The following is a 24,050-nucleotide window of genomic DNA, read 5'->3' on the forward strand; positions in this document are numbered from 1 at the left end:
GAACAAAAAGATAAGGACATTTTGGTAAAATCATGTGATTTTACAAATACTTATAAATTTAAATGGCTAAGAAAGCCAAACCAAGCAATAAAGAAAAATCACTGTAAATTTAATCTTGTCTTAGCATATACGTCTGTGTTAAAAAGAATGTTTTAGAAGCAGTTCAACTGGATAGCAATAAAGAGTTCACCTTTAAACTCAAGACAATTTATTAACTATTTAAAAGACTTAGTAAAGATAAGGCAGAACTGGTAGTATCTAAAAATCCCAATTTAAGAAAAAAAGAAAAAGATCCCAAAATGGGTAAGGCTGAAACATAAATAGGATTTTGGCTAGAAGAAAGTTATTTGAGACTTAGAAATACCAAGTAAAGGGGCAACGGAGCTGGAACAGAACATCTCAGGACAGCAGTTGTAAGCCCCACGTTCAATACATTTGTCCATAGAGAACAACAAAAAAAACCCACCATAAAATAAGAATGGCCATAGGGGCTCAGAGCAAAGGTCCATCTTATCCAATTGCTCTTTTATGACTGTGACTGCTAATAGATACTGAGGGAAATAAAAAAAAAAAAAAAAAGATGTCTAAAAAGATCTTTTCCCAGTATATATTCTGGATCATCAAAGTCTTGGGTACTTCCTGATTTAAGAAGATGAAGGAAATGCAGATGCAGTTGGTTGAATAGACGAAGTTAAAAAAAATAGAATTATCTTTAAGATTTGTAGAATTAACTTATTGCTTTTAAGTGCTATACAGAGATGTGACTGGTAACCTTTATTTGGGTATGTAAACATTTATCTCTATATCAAACTTCTCAAGCGCATACATTACAGGGATCTGAAATTAAAGAAAGTCATGAAAGAAAACAGAAAACAGATGGCACATGAATATATAACAATTACTAAAAAAACAACTTTCAAACTTGTGACATAAGAAAAACAAATGTTTCATTTTTCCTCTTTTCTCAGCAAAAAGAAAGGAACAATGGCAATAGTTCATCCCTGAGAATCAATTCAATAACAAATCAGACACACATAGAGGATGAAATCAAACAGAATTGATGATTACAGTCGTGCTAATGTAATTGATTTCATTGTGAAGTATGAAAATGTTATTTTTAAAAGCAAAGGTATTTATGTGCCATTCTTGGAGTCCCACACTTGGATTTGTGCTCCCATGATATCGCTGGCAGGAACTTCCACAGGTCTACCATTTCCATAAATTGAGAAGAGATAAGCCTCCTCAACAGTAGAAAGCATATTTCTGTGCCTGACTGTGCATACAGTGATCCTAGCTGCCTTCAGATGCTAATTACTTTTATAAAGAAAATAGCAGAAAAGGATGAAAACTGTACCCTCAGTTCTGCCGGAAAGGTAGACGAGTAAGCAGGGATCTATTATAATTATACACCTGTATTTCTTGTTCTCCAAATAGAAGTAATTTTCTTTGCTCCATGTGGTGGTAATAATAATACACCCTGGCTCCAGCAAGCTAAACTTCTCAAAGAATGTCTCTTTCAAGACTGTCCTCTAGCAATAAAGTATAACAAAGGGAAAACTTTAACATGTGTGTTGCAAAGAGCAATGAGAGAAAAGTCAGGAATAGACAAGTAATGAAAAACAAAGTTTTGTTTCTAACATATGGGGGATAAGTTTTCGCAGGGGAAAAAAAAAATAACTAGTGACATTATGAAAAAAGCAAACAACAAATGACATTTACTAAATTGGTGGGAGAGTATGGGTGTTCTCAGCCCAAAATGTGTGCTGTTGCACCATTTAGCCAATCCAGGGGCACAGTCCAGGCATAAGCGCTTTCTGAAAGCATGAAGAAAACACCATATGGGTGTCCTGCAAGTCCCCTGAACAAGAACAAATCCTTTGCCTTAGCATTCTCTTCATCAGATACAATTGTATTCTGATGGCTGTTGGGCAGTGCCTGAGCCACAAATGCTATCACTGCCAGTTACACTGGAAACTTTGCGTTCCAGAGACCTGAGGAGCCATGGCATCTCCTACCTTGCCATTTTGCTAATTCCTAAATGCTCTGGAGCATCTAAACTTGGCCTAGAATAAAATTCAGATGTCCATTTGAGTTACTCGGGCCGACTCTTAAATGCTAGAAGACTCGTGAACTGAGAACTTCTGATAGGTTTGTGATGGGTTTTAATAGAAATTTCAAAAGAGGCTAATTGAGTCTTGAGGAACGTACTCTGACAGACACTGTCATCAGACAAAAAATGCTTTAAGTAAGCAGGGCCATGCTTTTCTCTTAGCTCTTCCCCCTCCTCTCCACCCAAAGGTATCACATTCATTGCAGAAATCATGTTTGTTGGAGATAACTTTAACTATGATCAGGGCATGGCTTCTATCCACTATGTTGCTTCTCCCGCATTCCTGTTTATATAAAGAGAGGGTGAGGGGAAGGAACATAGCATGCATAATGCTAATAAATAGGAAATTTAAACGAAGGCCTTATGAAAAGAGCTTAATTCGTCTCTTGTGACAAAAATAATTTCCTTTGGGAGAAATAACACACTTGAATTAGAAAAGAGAGGGAAAGGAGTAAAAAAAAAAGGAAAACATACAGTTGAAGGGCCAGAGAAACAACTTCACTGAAAACAGATCTGACAGGAAGAGGCATATGAAGCTACTATTTACCATCAAGTGCAGTGTGCGTGCATCACCTCCTGGCAAGTGAGTTTCAAACTGTCAGAACACAATGGCTAGCACATTCCTGCTAATCATATCAAGGGACCACAGGACAAGGACAAAGATCTATTTTAATATTTACCACTCAGTGATAATATTTTAAAAGTGTCCTTTTATGGATTTGTTTTATTCATCTACTTGTAAGGAAGGCTGGAAAAAACTTTCTCACTGCAAACAATTAATTTAATTCTGAGTGCAATTTAAAGGTATTCTAGAATACTCCTCTTTGCTCGTTAGGTCAGGGATCAAACTTGGCACCTCCAGAAGTCCTACGCAAGAGGAGAATGCCTCAGTTTTCCTGGTCCCTACACTGCATTTCTGAGAACAGAATCTCTGAAACTTTACTGCTTGAGACTGCTCCTTTACATATGACCATTACCTCAGTTTCATTGCAGCAGAAGATGTCAGAGTAGGTATAAAATTGTGGATCTAGGTCAGCAAGGGCTGGAGCTGGATTAAATAAAGTCTTTACTGGAAAAAAAAAAAAAAAGAAGTTCTAAATCTCTAGTGTTTTAGATTCATAAGCCATCACCTGGAACACCATTGTGGTTAATTCAAAGCCCCCAATGTTTATTATTAACACACAAATGGCTCTCAGTTGCTGTGTCCTCATCTTATAGAACTGCTAAAAGTTTTGCTTAGTATATTAAAGTTCCCTTCTAATTCATGTGCAGACACCTGTCACGATGGGAACATGACAGAAGAGTAACAGAAAAAATATCAAGAAATTATTAAATTTTTTAAAAAGGGAAAAAAGCCTTGGACAGTAATGCAATTTGTTTAACTGATGATGCTTCTTCCAGGATTTTAATAAGTTTTACAAGAACTGATATAGTTCTAGAATTTTTTCAGTGTTGTTATCTGCATTTTGTACATGAAGAAACAGGGGTATTAGAGTAATGAAGGACATGTCCAGACAAGGAGTTAAACGTGCTTCTGATTGTGTTACCTAACTTGTTCAAACTGCTACATTACAAAACTGTAGTGTAGACAAGGCACTGTATATTTTTAATATGCTATCTGGCAGAGCTAGACCTAAACTTAACACGTGGTAGAATATGTTAGTTAACCTAACTTTAAACTGTAGCCTAAGGCCCCGTGGAACAGCAGAAAAGGTTTGTCATGAGGACAGTATAAGTGACTTACTCACTGTTAACACAAGAAGTCTGCAGACTCGGTTTCTCACTTTGCCAATTTTATGATTAATACTTCTGTGTCTTAACCACGAGGCCATCATTTTTATATAAAGCACACTCTATTACTTTAGAAATATTCCTTATAGTAAGTGGTCAACTTCCAACTTGGATGCCTATATTTTCAGTCCTAAAGGCATATCTGGACCCTAAGCTATAGTACATAATATTCAGACATGCTGAACGCTTCTGAATCCCAATTAATTCCCTAAAAGAGAAAGATGCACAGTGACTTCTAGAATCTGAATACTGAGAAGTTTAGAAGATGACCTTTTAGATTAATACTCTGAAAGTTTTAGCCTTTGACTGTAGAACTTCACCATGCCTCTCTACCTGCCCCTTTAAAAAGAGTACTCAAGTCAGGAAGGCATTTACTCAGAAGTCGGAAAATGCCAGGATTAGGATTTCTAATGAAATCTTAATTTGGCTCCCTTATATTATTACAATATAGTATGTATTATAATAAACTCTTTCATTATATGATCACAGCATGTGATCACATAATTAAAGACTGCAACATAATACATATGCAGAAAGGAGACAAATTAAGGTTTCACAGGCAACCTTAACTATTGCATTTCCTATTTTCTGAATTGCAACTCTAATAAAGTTTTTTTTTTAAACACGAATCTTTAAAGTATACTTTCCTAGGTAAAAAAAACAAACAGCACATATTGAAAAAGACCTCTGGCATGTGGTATCATACTGGGTCAGAAGCAGCACTGGAAGTGTTCCAGCTTGTGTTTTAAGTAATACAGACTCATCACAAACAGGGTGTCATACACGACTATTAATTTACTCCCATATTTAATATCTGCTGAGCCGGGGGGAGAAAGAGGAAACCTAAGATTCTCTTTCAGGCTCTGAAAAAGAGCATGGCTTGTGAACAGGGTAATCTGTTTGGTCCCCCTGAGGAGCACCATATTAATTTCTGCCCAAATTCTTTCTCCCCCTTTGCCAAGATCTATTCTCCTCACCTAGTTTCCATTCTTTATGCCTCCTTGCATAGGCACTATGCAATAGTAACCTTTTCACTCAACTTTCATCACATTGTATCTCTTTATACTCCCTCTCCTATGCTTTTCTTTTCCCACTTCCAATACCTACAGCCTACTCCCTGACTCTACTCCCATATTCCAATCTGTATTCAATAAGTCCTATTCTCTGTTCCAATTTTGTTCCGCTTTCAGTTTCTCTCTTCCATCTTCCTCTGTCACCCCCAAATCAAGCAAATCCTTCCTACACTTCCCTTGTCTGAAATCTACTCTTCCCTCCCCACCATTCTCATCCAGTTTTGTCTCTTCTGTATTCGAATCAAGCAAGCTCCTGCTCTGCACTTCCTGGACCTACATGAGATATGTATAAAAGAAGTTGCCTAAAACCAGATTCAGGAATTACACTGAAAGTCACGCTGCCCAAATTGACAACTGCTTGTGTGGACAGACTGTCAGGGGAAGCTGGCTGTGAAGCTCCAACAATTTCTCAAGTCTATGGGAAAGGTAGTTATTTTCCAAAGGCAGATAATACAGTAAAAATCAGGCAGATTTCATACTGTTGTAAAGGTTTATCTTTAAAAGAAAGCTCCCTTGCTATCAAGACTTAAGTAAATTTTAAGGTAGTCAGTATTCATACTTTAAAATGGGGCAGGGTGAGAGGCATTTTTCGGTTGCTTGGTTTCTGCAGCCACTATGTTTTGGAAGAAATTCTACAAAGAATTTAACCACAGACAAACAGCTGTTATGAAAAACCAGAGCCCAAGATTAGAAAGCTGAAACACCTGAAAAATAGACCCTTTACTTGCAAGTGACATGCAACCTTGATAACTGAGGCTGCTTCCAGCTCTGGTTATAATACATTTACATTCTTCACTGCAATATTAATAGGCTAGACATTATTAGTTGGCTTTTACAGAATCTGTGATTACAAAAGCCTGAAAACTGCTTTACAGACTTTGATATACAGTAACATTTTGCCCATGAATGAAGCGGTCCCGCTCTTGGAAGCGGCAGCATCTTCACAACATGTGGCCAGTAAAAACCTAAAATTTTCCAGTCAGATTTCCACTAAAATTTATACCCACTTCATGTAATTATTCACAACACCCTTCCTTCCTTCCTTCCTTCCTTCCTTCCTTCCTTCCTTCCTTCCTTCCTTCCTTCCTTCTTCCCCCCTCCTTTTCTTCTTCCCTCCCTTCCCTCCTTCCTTCCCTCCCTTCTTTTCTTCCTTCCTCCCTCATTCCCTCCCCCCCAAGATTGTCACAAGATCTTTAATAACCAGTGCCACAATGAGAGGATGTAAGAACATGAGATGTTCCTCTCCAGCTTACAGATCCAGATGATGTTCACTGAACAGAAGCAAAGGGGTTTTGCCTGTGTGTCCACATTCAATCTCCATCTTATTGTTTATTTCTTTCAGTGAGAATGAAGAAAAACAAGCAAAAAAACCTTGAAACAGAGGTTTGAGGCATCTGGGTATGCATCTGTTTTAAACAAAAATAGTCTAGTGCACATCGTAACATGCAGTACTGCATTATACATGAGGGTATTGCAAGCTAAAAGAAGGGAAATTGCATTAACAATTTACAGTTGGCTAAGGATAGATTTTTATAGTGCTACAAACTCAGCTGCTTACTTGGATTTGACTGCACATGACATTTGAACATGTGTAGCCTATTGCTTTAAAGCAGAATCAACGAAAGCTTTCCTGATATGAGCTGCACAATGATAGCACAGACTGACAGCACGGAACTATAGCTGGCCCACAGTTAACTGCTATCTTTTCTTGATATATTGTGCTGTCTACAGTTGCTAACTGCTTGCATGTCTGCTCTGTGTATCAGGTTTGGATTTTTTAAAAATCGCCTTTAAAAAAATCCTATCTTTTCTTCTGTCACCAGCTGGCATCTTGCCATATGAGGTGACAAAAGTGTGAAGCAACTTTACCAAAACTACGTGTAGAGTTAGAAGTAGATAAAATAAGTCATAGATATTTACTCATGACTCAAATATATTCCATTAGCCACTAGAGTAAGAATGCTTTTATCCATTTTCATTAAACAATGAAAAAATATACTAAGCTCTGTTCCCTGCCCTCCCCATATATTTTAAGCACTCCAGGTGCTACTCAGTTTTCTGAAGTTTTTAATTTTTATTTAGATTTGCATGAACCCACTTTTGACATTTCAAACAGAAGTCAAAATAATTTTTCCCCATGCACAGTTCTGTTTACAGAGTTTATGATTGTTACCACCAGAGTTTCAGAGCTACTCTCTCCCAGCCTTGTGTCTAACAGAGCTGCTTAAATCAGCACAAAATACATGAACATGATGCATAAAGTTCTGCTACATCTGATGTCTCCACTAGTGCGTGAATACTAGCGATCACAACGGGTGCACGACAGACCTCGGTGCAGAAGAAGGACTGAAGAGTCAACAATACCAACATGCTATGACCTACTGGAGCAAGCCTGGGCCCAGCTGCAAGGAACCAGTTAGGGTGATCCCAGTTCCATCCCTGACCTGCTGCGTGATTGACCATACTATGACCTGTCCCCTCCCAGTCTTATCTTCCGGATAGACGAGAACATATTTTTCATCTCATATAGATGCCTCGCATAATTATTTACTTAGTGTTCAAAAACAGTGGTAATTGTGCTTGAGTAACTGAAAGCATTACAGGCACTTAAACAACAAAAACGTCATGTCGGGACTGGAACCCCATCCTGCTCAAGCAAAATGTTGGCTTTATCTATCTATACGCTACACTGAAGGAACAATGGCCCACATTTAAAAATACAGCACAGTAACAGTTTACTAATAATTTCACAGATCATGACTGTCTATTCAATGGCAGCATGCCATGTCACACTCTAAGAATTTTGGTTTAGAAGAAGCAGCATTTTTTTTTAATTTAATTATGTTAACTTCTATATAGAAAAACACAGCCATTCCTACTGCTATGCTGGGAGAACACAGGCATAAGTCTGGTTTTGAGGTATTTTCATTCACTTTATTGTGTGTGGAACTTTACTGACTTGCATTCATTACGTTTGTGCTGCTCTGGAATAATGCCAAACTCAGGACCATAGTTCCTGACCTAACAACATTATACTGTATTTAGTCACAGCATGAAAATAGGAGGACAAGCAGCACCAGGCATATACAGGGAGATTACATATAGGTTGACTTGCCATTCAAGGTAAATAATGCAAAATTTTAAAACTGAATTCAGTTTTCATTAGCGTAGCAAGAATTTGTTGGCTATTGTTTAATTTCTAAATAAAACTAGTATGACAGAAACCAGAATAAACCACAGGATCTTTATTTAGAAAGCAAGATAAAGAATATTTTTCATGCAACTCGAATGAGAGAGAGAGAATGGCTTATGTTAAATTACCTCCACTGGCACGTGCCATTTTCAGAGCTTCCAGAGAAATAGCAGGGGTTATTTCTAGCTGGCAAACAACCACTTTGGCTTTACAGATGACATCAGAAGCCCTCTTCAGGTCTTCAAAATTTAAAAGCAGGTTGGCTCCTGGGACTATGACAATAACATTCTGTCCTAAAGAGAAGATATTGTGTTTTTTACATTAACATTTGCAATAAAGTATGTAAAACAGTTCCTTGCTTTTCTACAATACATTTCAGATGACGATTTCAATTTCCTTTCCAAAAAATCCCCACTAAAAATGTTTGCATTGCTGGCATTTTCAAATATCCAAGGATTTCAGAAGATAATCAAAAAGACCAACAGACTAATGAATGCTACGCTGCACAACAAATGCAGCATATATTTCTCTTGGAAAAGTCATGCATGGGCTTTCCCCAGTCTTACTTTGGTGTTTTGTCTGAACTCTAAAGAAACGCTGTACTAGTCACAGGGGAGGTGGGGAACATACACTCAGGCTGATATTTACATTTTCCTAAAATATTCCAGTAGCACTTGAAGAGAAAAGCATCAATGTGACAACTGAGTTCATATCCCAAAAATGCCACCAAAATTTTAATTTTCCCATCAGCTGGAAACAGAGAATATTTAACACAGCTATGAAAATTATGCATTTTCTTTAGATTTCAGAGAAACAGCCTTGCTCCACTGAGCTGAGACACTTGAAGTTAGGGCCCCTAACAATCCAGAATCAGTTTGCCACCAAAACCCAGAAACATAAAGCCTGTGTCTAAGGAAAGCTTTATCAGAAGTGAGTAAAGAAGGTGGGTGACAGGTTCTCCTGCACTTAAAAGATGACCAGTAGAATGGTCTAAGCAGAGCTGTACATGTGGAAGCACAGCAGTATCTCAAAGCAAGTCTAAGAGCCTTTTCATTCTTTTAGTTTGTTTTACAGTTAGGTGAGGAGGTTCATTTACGTAGGTTCCAAATAGTCTTTTGTTTTCTTCAGACATGCAACTTGCCTTCTTTTATTGCAGTGTCTTTCTTTCATTCTTTCTTTTTTTAATCTCTGTTACAACACCTAGAGACCTTCAGGCATGGGTGCCTTTAAATTAAAATTTCTTATTAATCACTCAGGTATTAAATTCAATAAGTCAGTTGTTCTTGACTTACAGGCTCAGCCCGCCCCCACTGAAGATTCCTTTAAGGACTGCCAATCATTAAAAGCTACCAATTCTGTAATGAACTGAATTACTCTGTAAATAAATATTTATGTTTTTAAATACATTATTTTTGTTGAATGCGACTTCAAAGTCCTTTGAATAAGAAACGTGCAAAGCTTGTCTCCCTAAATATGTTCTGAAAAAAAGCAGGACAATGGAAAGAATAATATAGTGATCTCAGAGGGAGGGGCCCAAGCTTTCCAAAGCAATTCTGCTGTCAATGGTTTGGTACAGAACAGCTGCATATGAAAAGCAAAACCTCAGCACTTAAAGCCAACGCCCTGCTTTTCAACAGACAATGATGGGCATCTCGGTTTTAAAAAAAAAAAAAAAAAACAACCTTCTGCAACAAGTAAATGCTATCAAAGATATCTGAATCCTATTGAGGAAACATTCAAAAGCAAATTGCACCTATTTTGCCCAGCATATACTTTGAAAGCTTATAGGGTGTAGCAGTGCAAACAGTAAAAGGCAGGGAATCAGTGGAACGTATATATGTATTTCATTTCTGCCTGGACTCTGTCCCTGTACTACCTAGGATCTCAGACTCTATCCACGTCTTGCTGTGTTATCTTGCTGAACTATTTAGCTGTACTGACATGTATATTATTATTAGACTTTAGAGCTAATGGCCCGAGGTGATAAGGAAAGCTGTTTGCTTAAACCCATATGTGCAAATTCAAGGTACACCATGCTGCACTGGATCACAGACAGAAGATTTTCTTTGTAACTACAAAAGGTCAGAGACTTAAAGTCTGCTTTCAAACCTGCCAGGGAAATGCAGTACCTACTGTGGCATAACAGTCCGGGCAGGCTAAACCCAAGCTTTAGAGAAAAAGCCACATTCTGTTCTTAGCTACGTGTACCACACTAACTGAAGGACAGCAGTAACTGCAAACTTACACCAGTGTGCATGAAAGCTGACTCTGAACCCAGGCTCTCACAATTAATACCAGAATTTTGTATTACTAGCAACCATTTTGTTGAAAGCAATTATTTCTTGCCAGGGAAATCAGATGGGGAATCAGCACCAGGGACAACAGAGTTAAAGGCAGATGGCAAAGAGGGGTGGGATTCATCTTGTTCAACATTAACTAATTTTTAAAGTTTAAAAAAAAATAATTCTACATTTTAGAAAATTCTAATTTCTAAAAATTAGTTTTCTAGGTTCCTTCCACAAGGAGAGACAAGTATTTTCAGAGGTTTTTTAATCTTACATATCTTTGATATCTGTTTGAGGAGGAGACAAACTGTTGTCTGGAAATGCCTGTGAATCTCTGTTAACTCTAGGTGAAGCCTTAAGCTGTACACCTAACTTTGAAACAGCTCAAGTGAGGTAAAATATTACCCACACCAAGAAGGAGAAAAAAAATACTTTTGGCATTACAGCTAATTCTACCATATTTTCACTTGGAGTAAAAATTTTCAGTTTTGATGGGAACATCTATGTAATTTAAAGTTTTGCAGACATCAGCTAAAATATTAAGGGCCACATTCACAGTTGCTATAATCTCTGACATTTACCAGCTAAATGAAGCTGGTAAACTTGTGGAAGCTTACACCAGATGGGGATTGGGTCCAATCAATATTTCAAACTGCGTGAATGTTGCATATGTAAATACTATCCTCAGTTGGGCCTCTAAACCTCTAAACTCATTTCTTAGAAAAATGGGTAACTCAAGCTGGATTTTTTTTAGAAGTATCATTTTATAGATGCCACTAAATGAGAAGTGCCAGTGGAAAAATCAAAGGCAAATCAGTAAACACCACAGTACAATAACCATCACTTTTTAAAATGGGATGACGAGCCTAAAAGCCATCAGTAGTGCTTAGAACTCGCCAAAATCTCAAACTATGCATATATAACAATAGCTGCAGAGCTTCTGCATAATAATTCACAGGGAAAAAAGATTATATTTGTGACCAGAAAAGAACGTTATAAGAAAAACATTTGCTGCCAAATCACACAGTTCATGAATATGAGGGCAAGTTTTGGGTGTGTCATGGTATCGTAATTTCCATGCAATTACTTGGTAGAAGCATTGAATAGTCTTGTACACAAAACATTCAAGTTCATGATGAATGTCAATACATAAAAATCCTATGAAAATTCAGGTGACGTTTCTTCATAGCCCTGAAGGTTCAAACCAAAAATTTTCTCTTTGGAAAGTATAATTCAAACAAGCTGGCATATGTATTTTGAGTTTGCCTTGTTTATTTAGCTTTATCTAAAGATATATTTTGAATGTTTTAATACTAGTAGTGCTTTGGTATTGAAGGTCCACTCACTTACAAAATAATTCACTGTTCATGAATGATTAATAACTTTATCGTAAAGTTAGCACAATGCCTATCTCAAGTGAGGGTTATCTCACAGTGTTCTGTGTAGGTGAGCTTTAAGTCCTAACTTGCAATAATCAAGAGCACTTTAATCAAGACCTGCCAACCTCTGTGGTCCCTCCACTGAATTTTTCCTACGAACATGGAAGTTGTCAGACTGGTTCAAAATACTGGTCCAGTCAGGCCAGCCTAATGGCGCCGTCAACAGTCAGTACCAGATATGGACAAAGCTACAATAAACTTCACAGGTAATCATGTAAAAAATTATCCATAAAGAGGTTTATTCCTCCCTATTTGTGTATGTAAAAGTATAACGCACATCAGGACTTTATGGAGTTTTCACCGTTTAATAGCACAGTGTTAAGTGACAGAGGTAGTGGAAGGAAGGCAGGCTGAAAGGGGAAACAAAAGCTGGGATTCAAAATGGTGCAATGCACCTCAAAGAAAACATGTTAAGGAAACCAGCCGGATGTACTAGCTTTTCTTCTTAAGGGTGAAAGTACAGGTTTGAAGCGTATAGGGTCCTGGTAAACTGAAGCTTGTGTTTAGTCAAAACCTATCTGAAGAGATAGTCACGTAAAAGAGAACAACTGAAAGGAACACAGGGTTCCAGAAAAAGATTTTTGCACAAATTTCTGAGACTAGCCCAGAGGGAACCTTTGCAGCATCTCTGGGCTGCACGTTTTCCAGTGCAGCACTATAAACTTGTTAAACATTTCTCCACCATTCTGCATTAAAGCAGGGATTTAACCTCTCTATTTTTTATTGAAACTATACTGTATTGTCCCAGAATATAATGCAACTTTGAGAATATCAAATGTGCCTGATAATTTTCAAATTTTTAGTACTTTACCAATTACAATAATGGATGAGTTATAGCTGTGCAATTCAGTAACCAGTAAAAAATCTTCCCAGAAATTCAGCAGCACCAGCTAGACAGACATAGGTAACATCAGGGAAAGTTTACTTCACAGCCGCCTCTGACTCTGCTCTCTACAGCTTTCTTTTCCTCTGCCTTCACTCATCCATCATAGTCTGCTCCCTCTACTTGACTATCTCTCCTCGTTCTGCCTGTGATTTCACTCAGTTGATTAGAGTTGGTATTTTTCCCAAGTACTGGTACTTGTAAAGAACTGGTAAGATGAAGTGCGGGTTAGGTGTGTGAAACGACAGCAATTAAAACTTGGCAATTTAAAGAGGTGATACCTATGTTTTTTATTTGTGCCTTATTGTCTTAACACAGACCGCCATACCACCAACAACTTCAAATGCTTCCCTTTTAGGCATAATTTGAACTAGCAGAAACTGCTTTACGTCAGTGCATTGAATGCTGCGGTGTTTCAGCTATGCCAGCACAACTACTGCGGTAAAACATGCATGTGTAGACAAGCCCTTTGAAAAGCGCTGTAAAACCTGTTTAGGTCAAATCAGCCAGGTTTCTACAGGGAAAAAAAAAAAAAAAAGTGTCTCCTGCAACAGCAAAGCACGTAAGTACTGCTATTTTATTGCAATTTACTCAATTCGGGCGCCAGACGGTTTTGGAGAGAAGTAACAACCAGAACCATCACCAATTCTGTGCATCTGTTTGCTTTACAGCATTGTTCTGACCAGGTTTGCTCTTCTACTAGATTTTAAGTGAAATCTGAGACCAGCGGTAACTGCATGTAGGATTTTTTATTTTCTGAAAGAAACAAACTACATGACATTATGCATTATTCATCTCACTATGTCAATCACAAGACTATCAGAGACAGTTCACACTGACACTAACATGTAAGATAGCCCACAGTGAACCTCATGGCACTGAACAATCAGTTTTCCTTTCCTGGTGCTCATAAAGCTTTTAGATCCACAAGATGGTTTTGTTCCTTATCCTTCAAAAAAAAGGATGGTGGTGTAATTTTAACAGGTCATCTTCTGTTCATTCAAGTTTAGACTACATTTAGCTTAGTTGACCATGCATATGAATTGGGAAGCAATAAAACATCTTCTTATTCAACTATTCTGCAAAGCAAACCTACTGCAAAACATGGTTACATGTGAGGTTACAGTGTCCTACTGGATTCTCACTGTCTCTCCCATTTACAATGGCCAGAGTAGTGACTGTATGTGGCATAAGAAAGAAGTTCTTAAGAGTTGCTCTGGTAACTTACCTGCTGACCCAAACCAAGAGAAGGAGGTGGAAGTAAGAGGCAAGTATCCAGTTTATTCGATGTTTTGGAGCTACCTTATTTCTGAATTAGAGCTGTCATGTACGGTTTTGATTAATCTTACTTAGGGATAATTAAACTCACATCTCCAAGTTATTTGCCTAATTTTTCTGAATGTTCCTGTGTAGACTTGCCTTTTGTCACAGTTCCTTCCTAGGTTTGCTCCTGGAGTGAATAGTCATGTTACCTTTCCCATTTTGAGCTGTAGCCCAGTGTACTACCATCAGGTTGTTAAGTTGATGTGTCAGCTAAGCTGTGGTAACTGTTCAAATGAAGGCTCTTAGCTGCACCAAAAGTGAACTAATCCAGTCACACTTACGTTGTTATATTTGCATAAACATTATCAACCCTGAGCTCTAAATTTTGATCCAGACACATGTACTTCTCCTAAGAGCTCTCAATAGCACAACTTGCTATTGAGGAAAAGATAAGCAGAAATTTTTCAGAGGTTAATTCAGCAATCTTGAAGAAGAATATGAAAACAAGCCAAACCTTTTTCCTCCCCTGCAATATGAGAACAAAGGCCTAGGCTAAGGAAAATTAACACAGAAAAAACAAATATGCCATTTCACTGTGTATTCATCCCTGCAGATCCAACTTGGGATGAAGAATTGTGGTAATATTCCAAGATCAACATAAATGTTTCTACTTATACTAAGGACAATTCCTTTTCCTGATTCAGGCCATAATGACTCAGTATGCTGAGGAGGCAAACCCTTTCCTCATAGTAAAAATGCTAGGTAAGTTGTGGCGGAAAAGGAGAGCTTTAACCTTCTGCTGCACTGTGTGTTCTCGCCAGTGTAAAATTAGATAGATCGGCCGGTTGATTGAATTATGGCTCTCACTGCTAATCCAAGCGTCTGACTCTGCTGCTTTTAGGCCCCTCATCCTACAACACTGGTGTAATAAAAGAAAGTGTAATGAAATATGAGTAGTTCATGAAAAAAATGAAAGATGTAGAAAAAATAATTCCACAATTCACAGTGACAAGGCAAAGGTTTCTTTTATGGCTGTAGAGGCAGAACAAAGAGGACAGTTCAGAGTAGAAATATGTACCTTCACTGTTGACAATTATTGAAGCCGTTCCAGTAGCAGCATCTGTAGTCTGACCTACAAATGCTAAGAAAGGGAAAAGTTACAGCATGCATTAGTTCAATACATTACTTTCAACCAATAGCATGTGATGCAGTTTAATTGAATTAAATCTAAAATGAACCCATAACCTCCAGCAATTTAAAAATGCTAATTACTCTTTCATGTGCAACAATGCCAGAGAAGCTAACAACAACAAAAAGTGTTAATTTACACCCACAAAACAGAAATGCGAGTCCAACATTCTTTAATTTGGCTACATCTCTGCTTTAGAGAAAGCATGTTATTTATACAGCCTTCTCAGGCACACTACTCCTACATGGAAGTATTTCTTTTATCCAATGAAACAATAGAGTCAAGGCTGGAGAAAAAGAAAATATTAAAACAACACAGCATTGAATTCTCTGTAGATTTGCATTTCAGCAGTAATATTAACATGGGCCATGAAGGCAGTGGTGAGGCTATATGTTTCCTCTTTGGATTATTATTCAGATAAATTAACTAGAAGTGAAGCTGGCAGCACTGTCTAGTATAAAGATTTTTTCATATTTACTACTATAAGAACCTGCTTTCAGCTGTCAGCAAATTTTTTAAATATTAACCAGCGGTCCGAAATTTTCTATGACAGGTCGGGTTTTTTTTTTAGGTAGAACTGTAGTAGAAAACTGTCAAAGAAGTTGAGGGATTTTTTTTTTTCCCAAGGACTGTATTTGAGAAAAATCTACTATTTTATTTGACACAAATTCTGGTGACCTTTTGTTTAAGAAGCTCTGGTGTTATAACATTTTAGAACATGAACTTGATGCTGGGCAAAGGTTGGCTTCTTTCTCAAGATGTGCCATTCGTGACCAATTTAAAAATCTGCTCAAATTTGAACAGGGCTGAAAAAAGGCCGTAACATCATGCTTATTCAGTTTTGCTGAAGTATTGCAGGTACTTGCCCTGGAGGTACCCTTATCTAGCTCAGAATTACAAGGGTCGGAGCAGAACTTTCCTTGCAATTATAGCTTCTTTTCACCATGAGCTAGGTCTGCACACTGGAATTGAATGCAGAGAGCGTGTGTCTTCTGTGCTCTCAGTGCCCTTCCTGCAGAAAGCAGCACAAGCAGCAAGCTTCCCAGTTCAAATGTGGGACAGGGAATAACACATCAGGAAAGATCTAAATGGTCTGAGCAGCACGGGCAGCTGAGAGGTTGTGGAAGACAGAAAGACTGGGAAAGGGGAAAATTATGAAACAGACTGGAACTGGAAAGAAAAGGTGTAAGATGGTATGTTAGGCAATAGAGGAGAAATGTAAACAAAGAAGACATACATCAAGGATACAAGATATGAAAGTTGGCAGAACCGGCATTATGGCAAGGATTTTCACCCAATACCCAGGATCCTCATGTAGAACAACAGGGATAGGCTAGGCAAGGATTAAACTGAGATGAAAAGGCAAGGACTGAAATAAGACAGTCCTAAGCTAAAAAGTCTGTGCACACTGAGTCACCCTTGCCTCCAAATCTTGGAATGCAAGTTGGGATCTTGGACCAGCCTCACCAGCAGTATATTCTGTCTTCCTCCAGGGTTGATCAGCACCATTCTGGGATATTTTTAACTCAATCAGCAGAAATTGGTACCTCGGACCTAAATGTTCCAACCCTTCAATTGATCTATCTAGCTTTATTTACATGATAAAAGACTTTATTCACGAGGTAGGCATGCTTTGGAAAGATTTAGAACTGTACACTAATAGACACTGTTTTTATGGTATCCTTGCCTGATTTCTTGCATAAATGGGAAGATATGCAGTGAATAAACCTGTACATACATTTGTGAAATATTTAGATGCTATACTGATAAGCATAGTAAAAATAGCTCACAAAACACTGATAGTTCTGTCTTTAAAGCACGATTTGTATAATGCTGTAAATTAAGCTTCTGGCTGCACATTAAACAGAAAAGATAAACAGAATATTGAATTGCCATTTAGTGATTGCATCTGTCCATCCTTGTCCGCCCGGAAGGAGACAAGAGTCATGTAGACAAAAATGTGATCGTGTAGTAAAGCAGTACACAATAATACATTTACACAAGAGAGAGAATTAGGGTTACAAAGGCGCAAAGATAATAGAATATTGTGAAGGCTTAATTTTCCCTTTTCCTGAAAGCCTTTTAACATTGATTTTGGCATGTGTATTAAGAAATATCAGGTGCAGCCTCTAAAATAACTGCATGTGTCATTTCACAAAACAGAGGTGAAATGTACTGAGTTGACAAATGCATTTCCACTCTATCCCTCCCCTCCTAACATGAAATTGAGAATGAATAATCAGACTGGATTTTTCAATTTCTCACCAGGCATCATTAATGCCAGCCTAAACAATTGCTTAACAGCAAGTTATCTTGAGGTGACTTGCACTGATGTAATCATCTAAGACTTAGAGGTAATAACATTACATTTTATTTTTAGTGGTACAGCTGATTTCCAAAATACCCATATTTTCACCCATATTCATTCATTCCTGCCAGTTGTGTCAAAACAATTATTCATAGTTCTTAACAGTAAAACACATCTAATAAGACAATAAAATAAGAAATTCTCCACTACCAATTTTTAAAGCTTAAAAATAATACAGAAGGTTTCTTTAAAGTAAAATTTTACCTGTAGAAATACCATTCTTCTTCAAATTCTCAACATAATCATTGCCAAATGAATCCTTCCCAACCTATAAAAAAGATAAAAGGATAGGTTTTCTCTGTAAAAAGGTGAGAGGATAGATAGATCATCTTTTACAACAGAATGGCCTAATGTAATTTGAATTCAACACTTTCTGTTTTGCAACACTTTGCCTTATTAATAAATAATAAACTTATAAATAACAGTAAAAATGTATTAGTAGCATTAATTAACAGTAGGAATAGTGTTCTGCAGTTTTCTCCTCCTTTATTACAAAACTTCCCCCTACATCCATGGCACTATATTCAAGTGTCATTGTTTTAAAACCACTGTGCTCCTTTGACACTGAAGCTTTCTGGGGATTGTAAAATCTGGAAGTGTACTGAATCTTGTACTGGATCATTATTCAGCTTTGAATTGAAAGCATTTATAGCAACTCTGGTGTCCTTAATTGCAGTTCATATCTTGAATTTTCTACTTCAAGTTTCATTGGTGGAAAAATATCAAACTGTGGTTATGGTCTAGAAAGTGATGATAAACATGGCATTGCTGATTTCTATAATTCTCAGTACTAAATGTACTGTTTACAAATTCAACATTTTTTGTTTGTTTTATTCAGCAACAGCAGACCAAGTTGAGTCAGGGAGTCAAGCTATGCTCTACTGTTTTTCTAACAGCAGGTTAAAGAGTTTGTAATTTCAGCTCCACTAATCCTTTTAGCTGAACAGAATTCTGCTTGCTGTTTATTCAGACTAATAAACATTTCCTTTTGTTACATACACAAGCTGAACAAAGGAGATGAGCTATATGGACAAAAAAATGGTATAGCTTGCTTAATGTCAAAATAGCATTTAAAATATATTTATAAAACCAACATAGCTTTTAATTCACCAGTTTTAGCCTACGTCTTCAGCATGCATAGTGTGTGCTCCTTCTTCCAAGAGCAAGTTGTGTGTCTGAGAGGTATCAAAGACTGACCGACGCTACAGCAAGCATTTTTGCAAGAGAAAAAAAAGCCATCTTTCAGATTAGAAGCCAAATCAAGATCCTGGTCACAGTCTAGACAATGAAGGAATTACATGAGGAGATCTAACTAATGATCCGCCTTCTCATAAAACAGCACTAAATAGTTAACACTGTATTTGAGTTACTGGAAGCACAAAGCATCTGCCTCTATTGCCTTCTGTTAGAAATTTGTCTATTTATAAGTTCAGTCCTTTAGAAGGCCCAATACGAACAAGTGATCACAACAATCAAACCCTGAGATTCAGAATTCTAAAATTTAAAGTGTCATCGATGGATAATCCTTCTCCCGACATATTCTATTGCACAACCATGTTTTGAAACATACTTTCATTTCCTACAACCTCTATAAGGGATTTATTAAAGCATTATTAGGGATAGTCGCAGTATTTTACCAAAGGAGGCAGGCAATTTAGGTCAAAACAGCCTAACCAGATGGAACATTCCTCTGGTACATGGAAAAAAAAACCCAACAACATTTACTTTGGTCACTGTGTTATTCATTGTTTGCATATTAGAATATTTCTGCATCTCTGACTACTCCCAGTTTGCCAGACAGGGCGGGTTGTCAGAAGCTGCATCTTCTGACTGCTTTAGGCTGGATGACTGCAGCCATCTGCAATTTAAACCTGAGCCGTGCGCACCTCTGCAGCCTAAGAGTTATACTACTGGAATGCGCTCTGCCTGGATGGTATCACCCTCTCCCTCCCTCGCTGCTACAAAGCTTCTGCCACAAATCCCAGGATTTGCTCAGTTATTTCAGCAACGAAATATTTCATAACCATTTTCCAAAAGCTCAACTGAAACTTCCCTCCTTCAGCTCTGGGTCCTACATAACTGACAGACAGGCATCCTTTATTGTTCAACTGCCATAACAACTGAGATCAGCTGTGGTACTTTGCTCAAAGCAAGACATCTCCTGTGCTGGAGGGAAGCCCTTGGAGGGGTCTCCATGGAGGTCCTTCTCCTCTGGAAACTTTTTTCCATGTTAGTTCATCAGCATCCAATCCAGTTAATCCTAGTGCGTTTGAAGAGCTTATCTTTCCATTCAGGCTTTACCCCCAAGGAAGACAGAGTATTGGGCATCAGACTTGTTTTAGATTAAAGGCATATTTACTGACCATGTCAAATTATATAACATTGTTTTAAATATTTTTTGCTTTTGCTCAGACTCTGCCAGATGGACTATTGGCTACACAGAAAAACAAATGCCTTAGTCTGCTGGCCACAGAAAATTGTATGTCTGAAATAGCATTTCTTCTTTCTTGAGTTCTTAACAACAGCTATTTGTACAAGCATTATGGTCACATAGTTTGCATACTAGAATGAGTGGAATTTCATCAGTATTTTTCAGTCTGGGGTTTCCCTGCTTACTACTGTGCTTTCCACACGGAGCTAAGGGAGCTGGCTGGCATCATAGCAGCTAAAATTTTAGCAGCTTATAGAATCAAACTCATCTATACCTGAAAATTAATTACAAAACACATACCTCTTGACAATTGTTTGTTGAATCTATTCTATACGCTCTTTTTTTTTGAGTGTTTACACTTTTTATTGCTTAGGGAATTAAACAGGTGCAAAAGTATGAGATAGTAATATAAAAAGAAAGAATAATTGAAGATATGCATCATATTTTGGGCTGCATCTGAGATAGAGCTATGTTCTTACAATGAAGTGAGGATTCAGGCTTACAGCACTTTAACTTAAATTTGGCTTACAGATCATGTAAAGAGAGAAGACTCCATAGCATGGCAATACAACACTTCCTATTTTTAAGTAGGAATCCAATGCAGCTGGGGCTTAAGTAGAATTTAGTATATGCAATATCAGGCTAGTGACATCAATGTCCAGTGAGGATCATTCCAAATTGTTTGTCAGAAGTAAAACAGGACTTTTTTCAGCACATACAATGTCTTTCAGACCAACATCTCTCCACTGTCTTAATCTAGGATGTTTAAAAGATTTTATTATTTTGTAACAGCCACTATAAAAAAAAAAAAAAAAAAAAGAAAAAGAATAGTTTAGGGAGTTTAGAGTCTCTCAATACCACTGTGCATTTTTCAGTACTGCAACAGGGTTCTTGTATAAACACAAACAATTAATTTATTTGCTTAGTTCCTTTAATTCCCTGACAGTAACCCTATACATTTCTCTGAACAATTGTCTTTCTTGTCTTTTTGAAGTGGCAACTATTCCATCAATACATTGTTTTACCATGCTGAGCAAGTTTTGAAGAGGACTTTAAGACTGATACTGTGATACATATTGATAACCCAGAGTAACACCGGCCACTTGAAAAGATATCCAGGCAGAAAGTAGAACACTGATTGCACTTCCACTACTCAAACTCAGTACTTGGATTTTACATTAAACTCCACAGCATTCTGTGGCACATCTAATCGTAACTGTAAGTCATTCTAAAACTCCCTCTCTCAAACCCTCACCAGATAGTCACTGGTTCTCTTACATTTTAGAGGTATGAAGAACGCCTTGTCACCTGATGTGTCTACCTCTACTCTTGTTGAGGACATCTCTGTCTAAATCACAGTCCTCGTAAGAGGATGCCACGCTCCAGCAGAATGTCCCTCTAGTACTAATGCCGACTGCAATCCCTGAACTTCAGATTGTAGAAGCAATTGTTGCACCTGTACTGGATTAAAAATGTTGGGAATTATGACAAAAGCATAAGCATAATACTGAGCACAGAGCATGTGTGTGAGGGGCTATCTGGCTTTAAGAACCACCAAATACTCAACATAACTTGTTAAAGTAAAAAGAATTGAATTGTAATGGCTCATTATTGCCTGACTCTTCTTATTTTATTCAACAAGAAACTTTATACTACATCCCATTGACCTATGCAGATATAAGACTGTACTGCTATGAGATAAGACTATTTTTTTTGAGGCTATAAAGTGCATTTTTAATTAAAAAAGTAAATACTGACTTTTAAAAATAAAAACTGCTAACATTTTTGGATATTAAGAGTCATTCTCTGCTGTTTCTTTTCTCCAATAAATACCTATCAGAAAGAAAGAAATAACTGAAATAAATAAAATTTTGGAAAGTAATTGGAAATTACAGTAACTGCTAAACTTTATTAGGAATGCAAATGCTTCCCAAAACATGTACGCACTGAGCAAAGGCTAGAGCATTAAAAAAGAAAACAAAATTCACACTTTCAGTGGAAAAAAACCCTTTAACATTTAGCAGGAAATGTTAGCAGGGAATTCATTGCCAGTTCATCTTGTACTTGAATCTGATCGTTCTTGAATGCAAAGATGATCAAATATACACAATATTGCAGAAGCACAAACATTGCCAATATAAAAAAAGCTCACACTGTAGAACCACTAGTGATAATGACCCACAGAAATGCTTGCAGGTGTTAATTCAGATTTATAGCTACCATTCTTTAGCCTAAATACTGGATTGGAAAACCAGTGAGAAAGGCTTCCTTGAGTTGTTTCCAGTACTTGTCAAAAAATCCCTGTCAGACAATGATCCAACAACAAATTTAGCATCCTCCCCAGCTATGGCAATAACAAAATACGTCCAGTCAATTTGAAGTTTCATCTACAGGATAGACAATAAGGCTACAGAGAGAAAAAATTTGATCTTGACTTTAGTAATGATCACTCAAAACGTATAATGTTTAATGACAAAAATCAAAGAAAAGCATTGTAAGAATATAGCATCTGCCAAGCTGAATCAGCCCCATGTTCTGTGAGTCAGCTTTAGAACTGCTGTATATCAGATGTTTCAGAAAAGTGGGCAAAAAAATCCCATAGCACACAAAGGTGCTAGAATTTGGACGTGAACACCTCATTCTAATCTCAAGTAAGTGATAATGATTTAACCCTTGAAGCACAAAGTTTTACATTCCTTCTCAAATTTGTTACGTGTCTGATTTTAACCACCTAAAAAGTGAATTTCAGAGTGACTATAGTGCCTAGCACCTGAATATCATCAATGAAGCCCTGATCATTGTAACAGTGGGGAACATAAAGAGGAGAGTCTAATCAAGATGACTTTAATTTTGAACATCACAAATTCTCTCCAATTCTCTTTTCTATGGTACATCAATCAAAGTTTTGCAATCCTTCTTTATATGCAATTTCTGCCAGATCTCTAGCCAACTAGTCTTTGGTTCTGGCAGTGTTCTTAGAACAGTGTCCTCCATGCTTAAATTAATAGCTGAAATAAGGAAAAGGGAATTAGAGAGGGATTTAAAAAAGAAAAAAAAAAAAAAAAACAAACCCAAAAACTTTTCTGTAAGTCACTTAAAGGTTTACTGGAATTTGCATGAACATATAATTCAGCTGTAATCCAAGAGCAAGTCAGTGCTTACCTTGCAGATCAGTGAGGTCTTGGCCCCAAGTCGAGCAGACTGGACACACTGGTTGGCTCCTTTCCCACCAAAACCAATGAAAAACTTATGTCCAAGGATAGTTTCTCCAGCTCTTGGCAATCGTGTAGTAAGGCTATTCCAATTTAAAGCAATATTTACATACATTAGTGACTGAAAATAACAAGCATCTTCAAAATAAGAGTTACATTCTTATAATCCTAAATGGTCCAACAGCCAGCCAGTAAGACCAAAAGAAACTCAAAAGACCTTTCAGGGTCTCTACTCCACATCCCACCAGTTTAAGTTTATTCCTTATATGCCACCTAGTCAAGCTTCTCGTTTATTACTCAAGAGAGGGACTGCATTTCTTTTGTTCGTGTTTCATGTTTCTACAGGAAAAGAAGCCCTTGGCCCCTGACTGGGATTCCCCTGTGCCAACTCAATACAGATAAATAATAAATCTATAGGTCTCAATGCTCATGTTGTTTTACTGTAACATTCAGCTCAAGTTTACATATTGTTCATCTAATTTCATTACATTTAATTATACCTTCTTGAACCACCCTAAGTAATTTTTCACTTTGTTAGTGTTCACACCCCTCAAAATTGTAGATCATTATCAAAACCTTTCTCCCCTCTGCTGTCACTCAGGCAAACTATACATAGTTAACTTTTTTCTTTTTTAAGTTTTTCTCTTACAAATCAAGCTTTACAACTTCTCAGCATTTTGCTGTTTCTTGAATGCACTCCAATTACATTTACATCCTTCTGGGGATGGGTGCCCAGAACCAGATGCACTAATACAAGCAGAGACCCATCAGAAGCGTATTCTGGTTTAATTTCCATTTTGGAAAAAACAAAAC

At 37.3% G+C, this 24,050-nt stretch overlaps 1 protein-coding gene across 1 annotated transcript in view; it reads right to left on the bottom strand.

The window, feature by feature from the left end:
- Window positions 1-24,050, bottom strand: part of RBKS (ribokinase) — a 69,618-nt gene that overhangs the window by 27,452 nt on the left and 18,116 nt on the right. The window contains exons 2-6 of the mRNA XM_074144602.1: window positions 23,188-23,320; window positions 17,799-17,862; window positions 15,116-15,178; window positions 8,296-8,460; window positions 3,088-3,179 (exon numbers count right to left, since the gene is read on the bottom strand). Of these exons, the coding sequence (XP_074000703.1) occupies window positions 3,088-3,179; window positions 8,296-8,460; window positions 15,116-15,178; window positions 17,799-17,862; window positions 23,188-23,320 (517 nt within the window). The remainder of the gene's footprint in view (window positions 1-3,087; window positions 3,180-8,295; window positions 8,461-15,115; window positions 15,179-17,798; window positions 17,863-23,187; window positions 23,321-24,050) is intronic.

The sequence above is a fragment of the Numenius arquata genome, chromosome 2, assembly GCF_964106895.1.
Source record: "Numenius arquata chromosome 2, bNumArq3.hap1.1, whole genome shotgun sequence".
NCBI lineage: Eukaryota > Metazoa > Chordata > Aves > Charadriiformes > Scolopacidae > Numenius > Numenius arquata.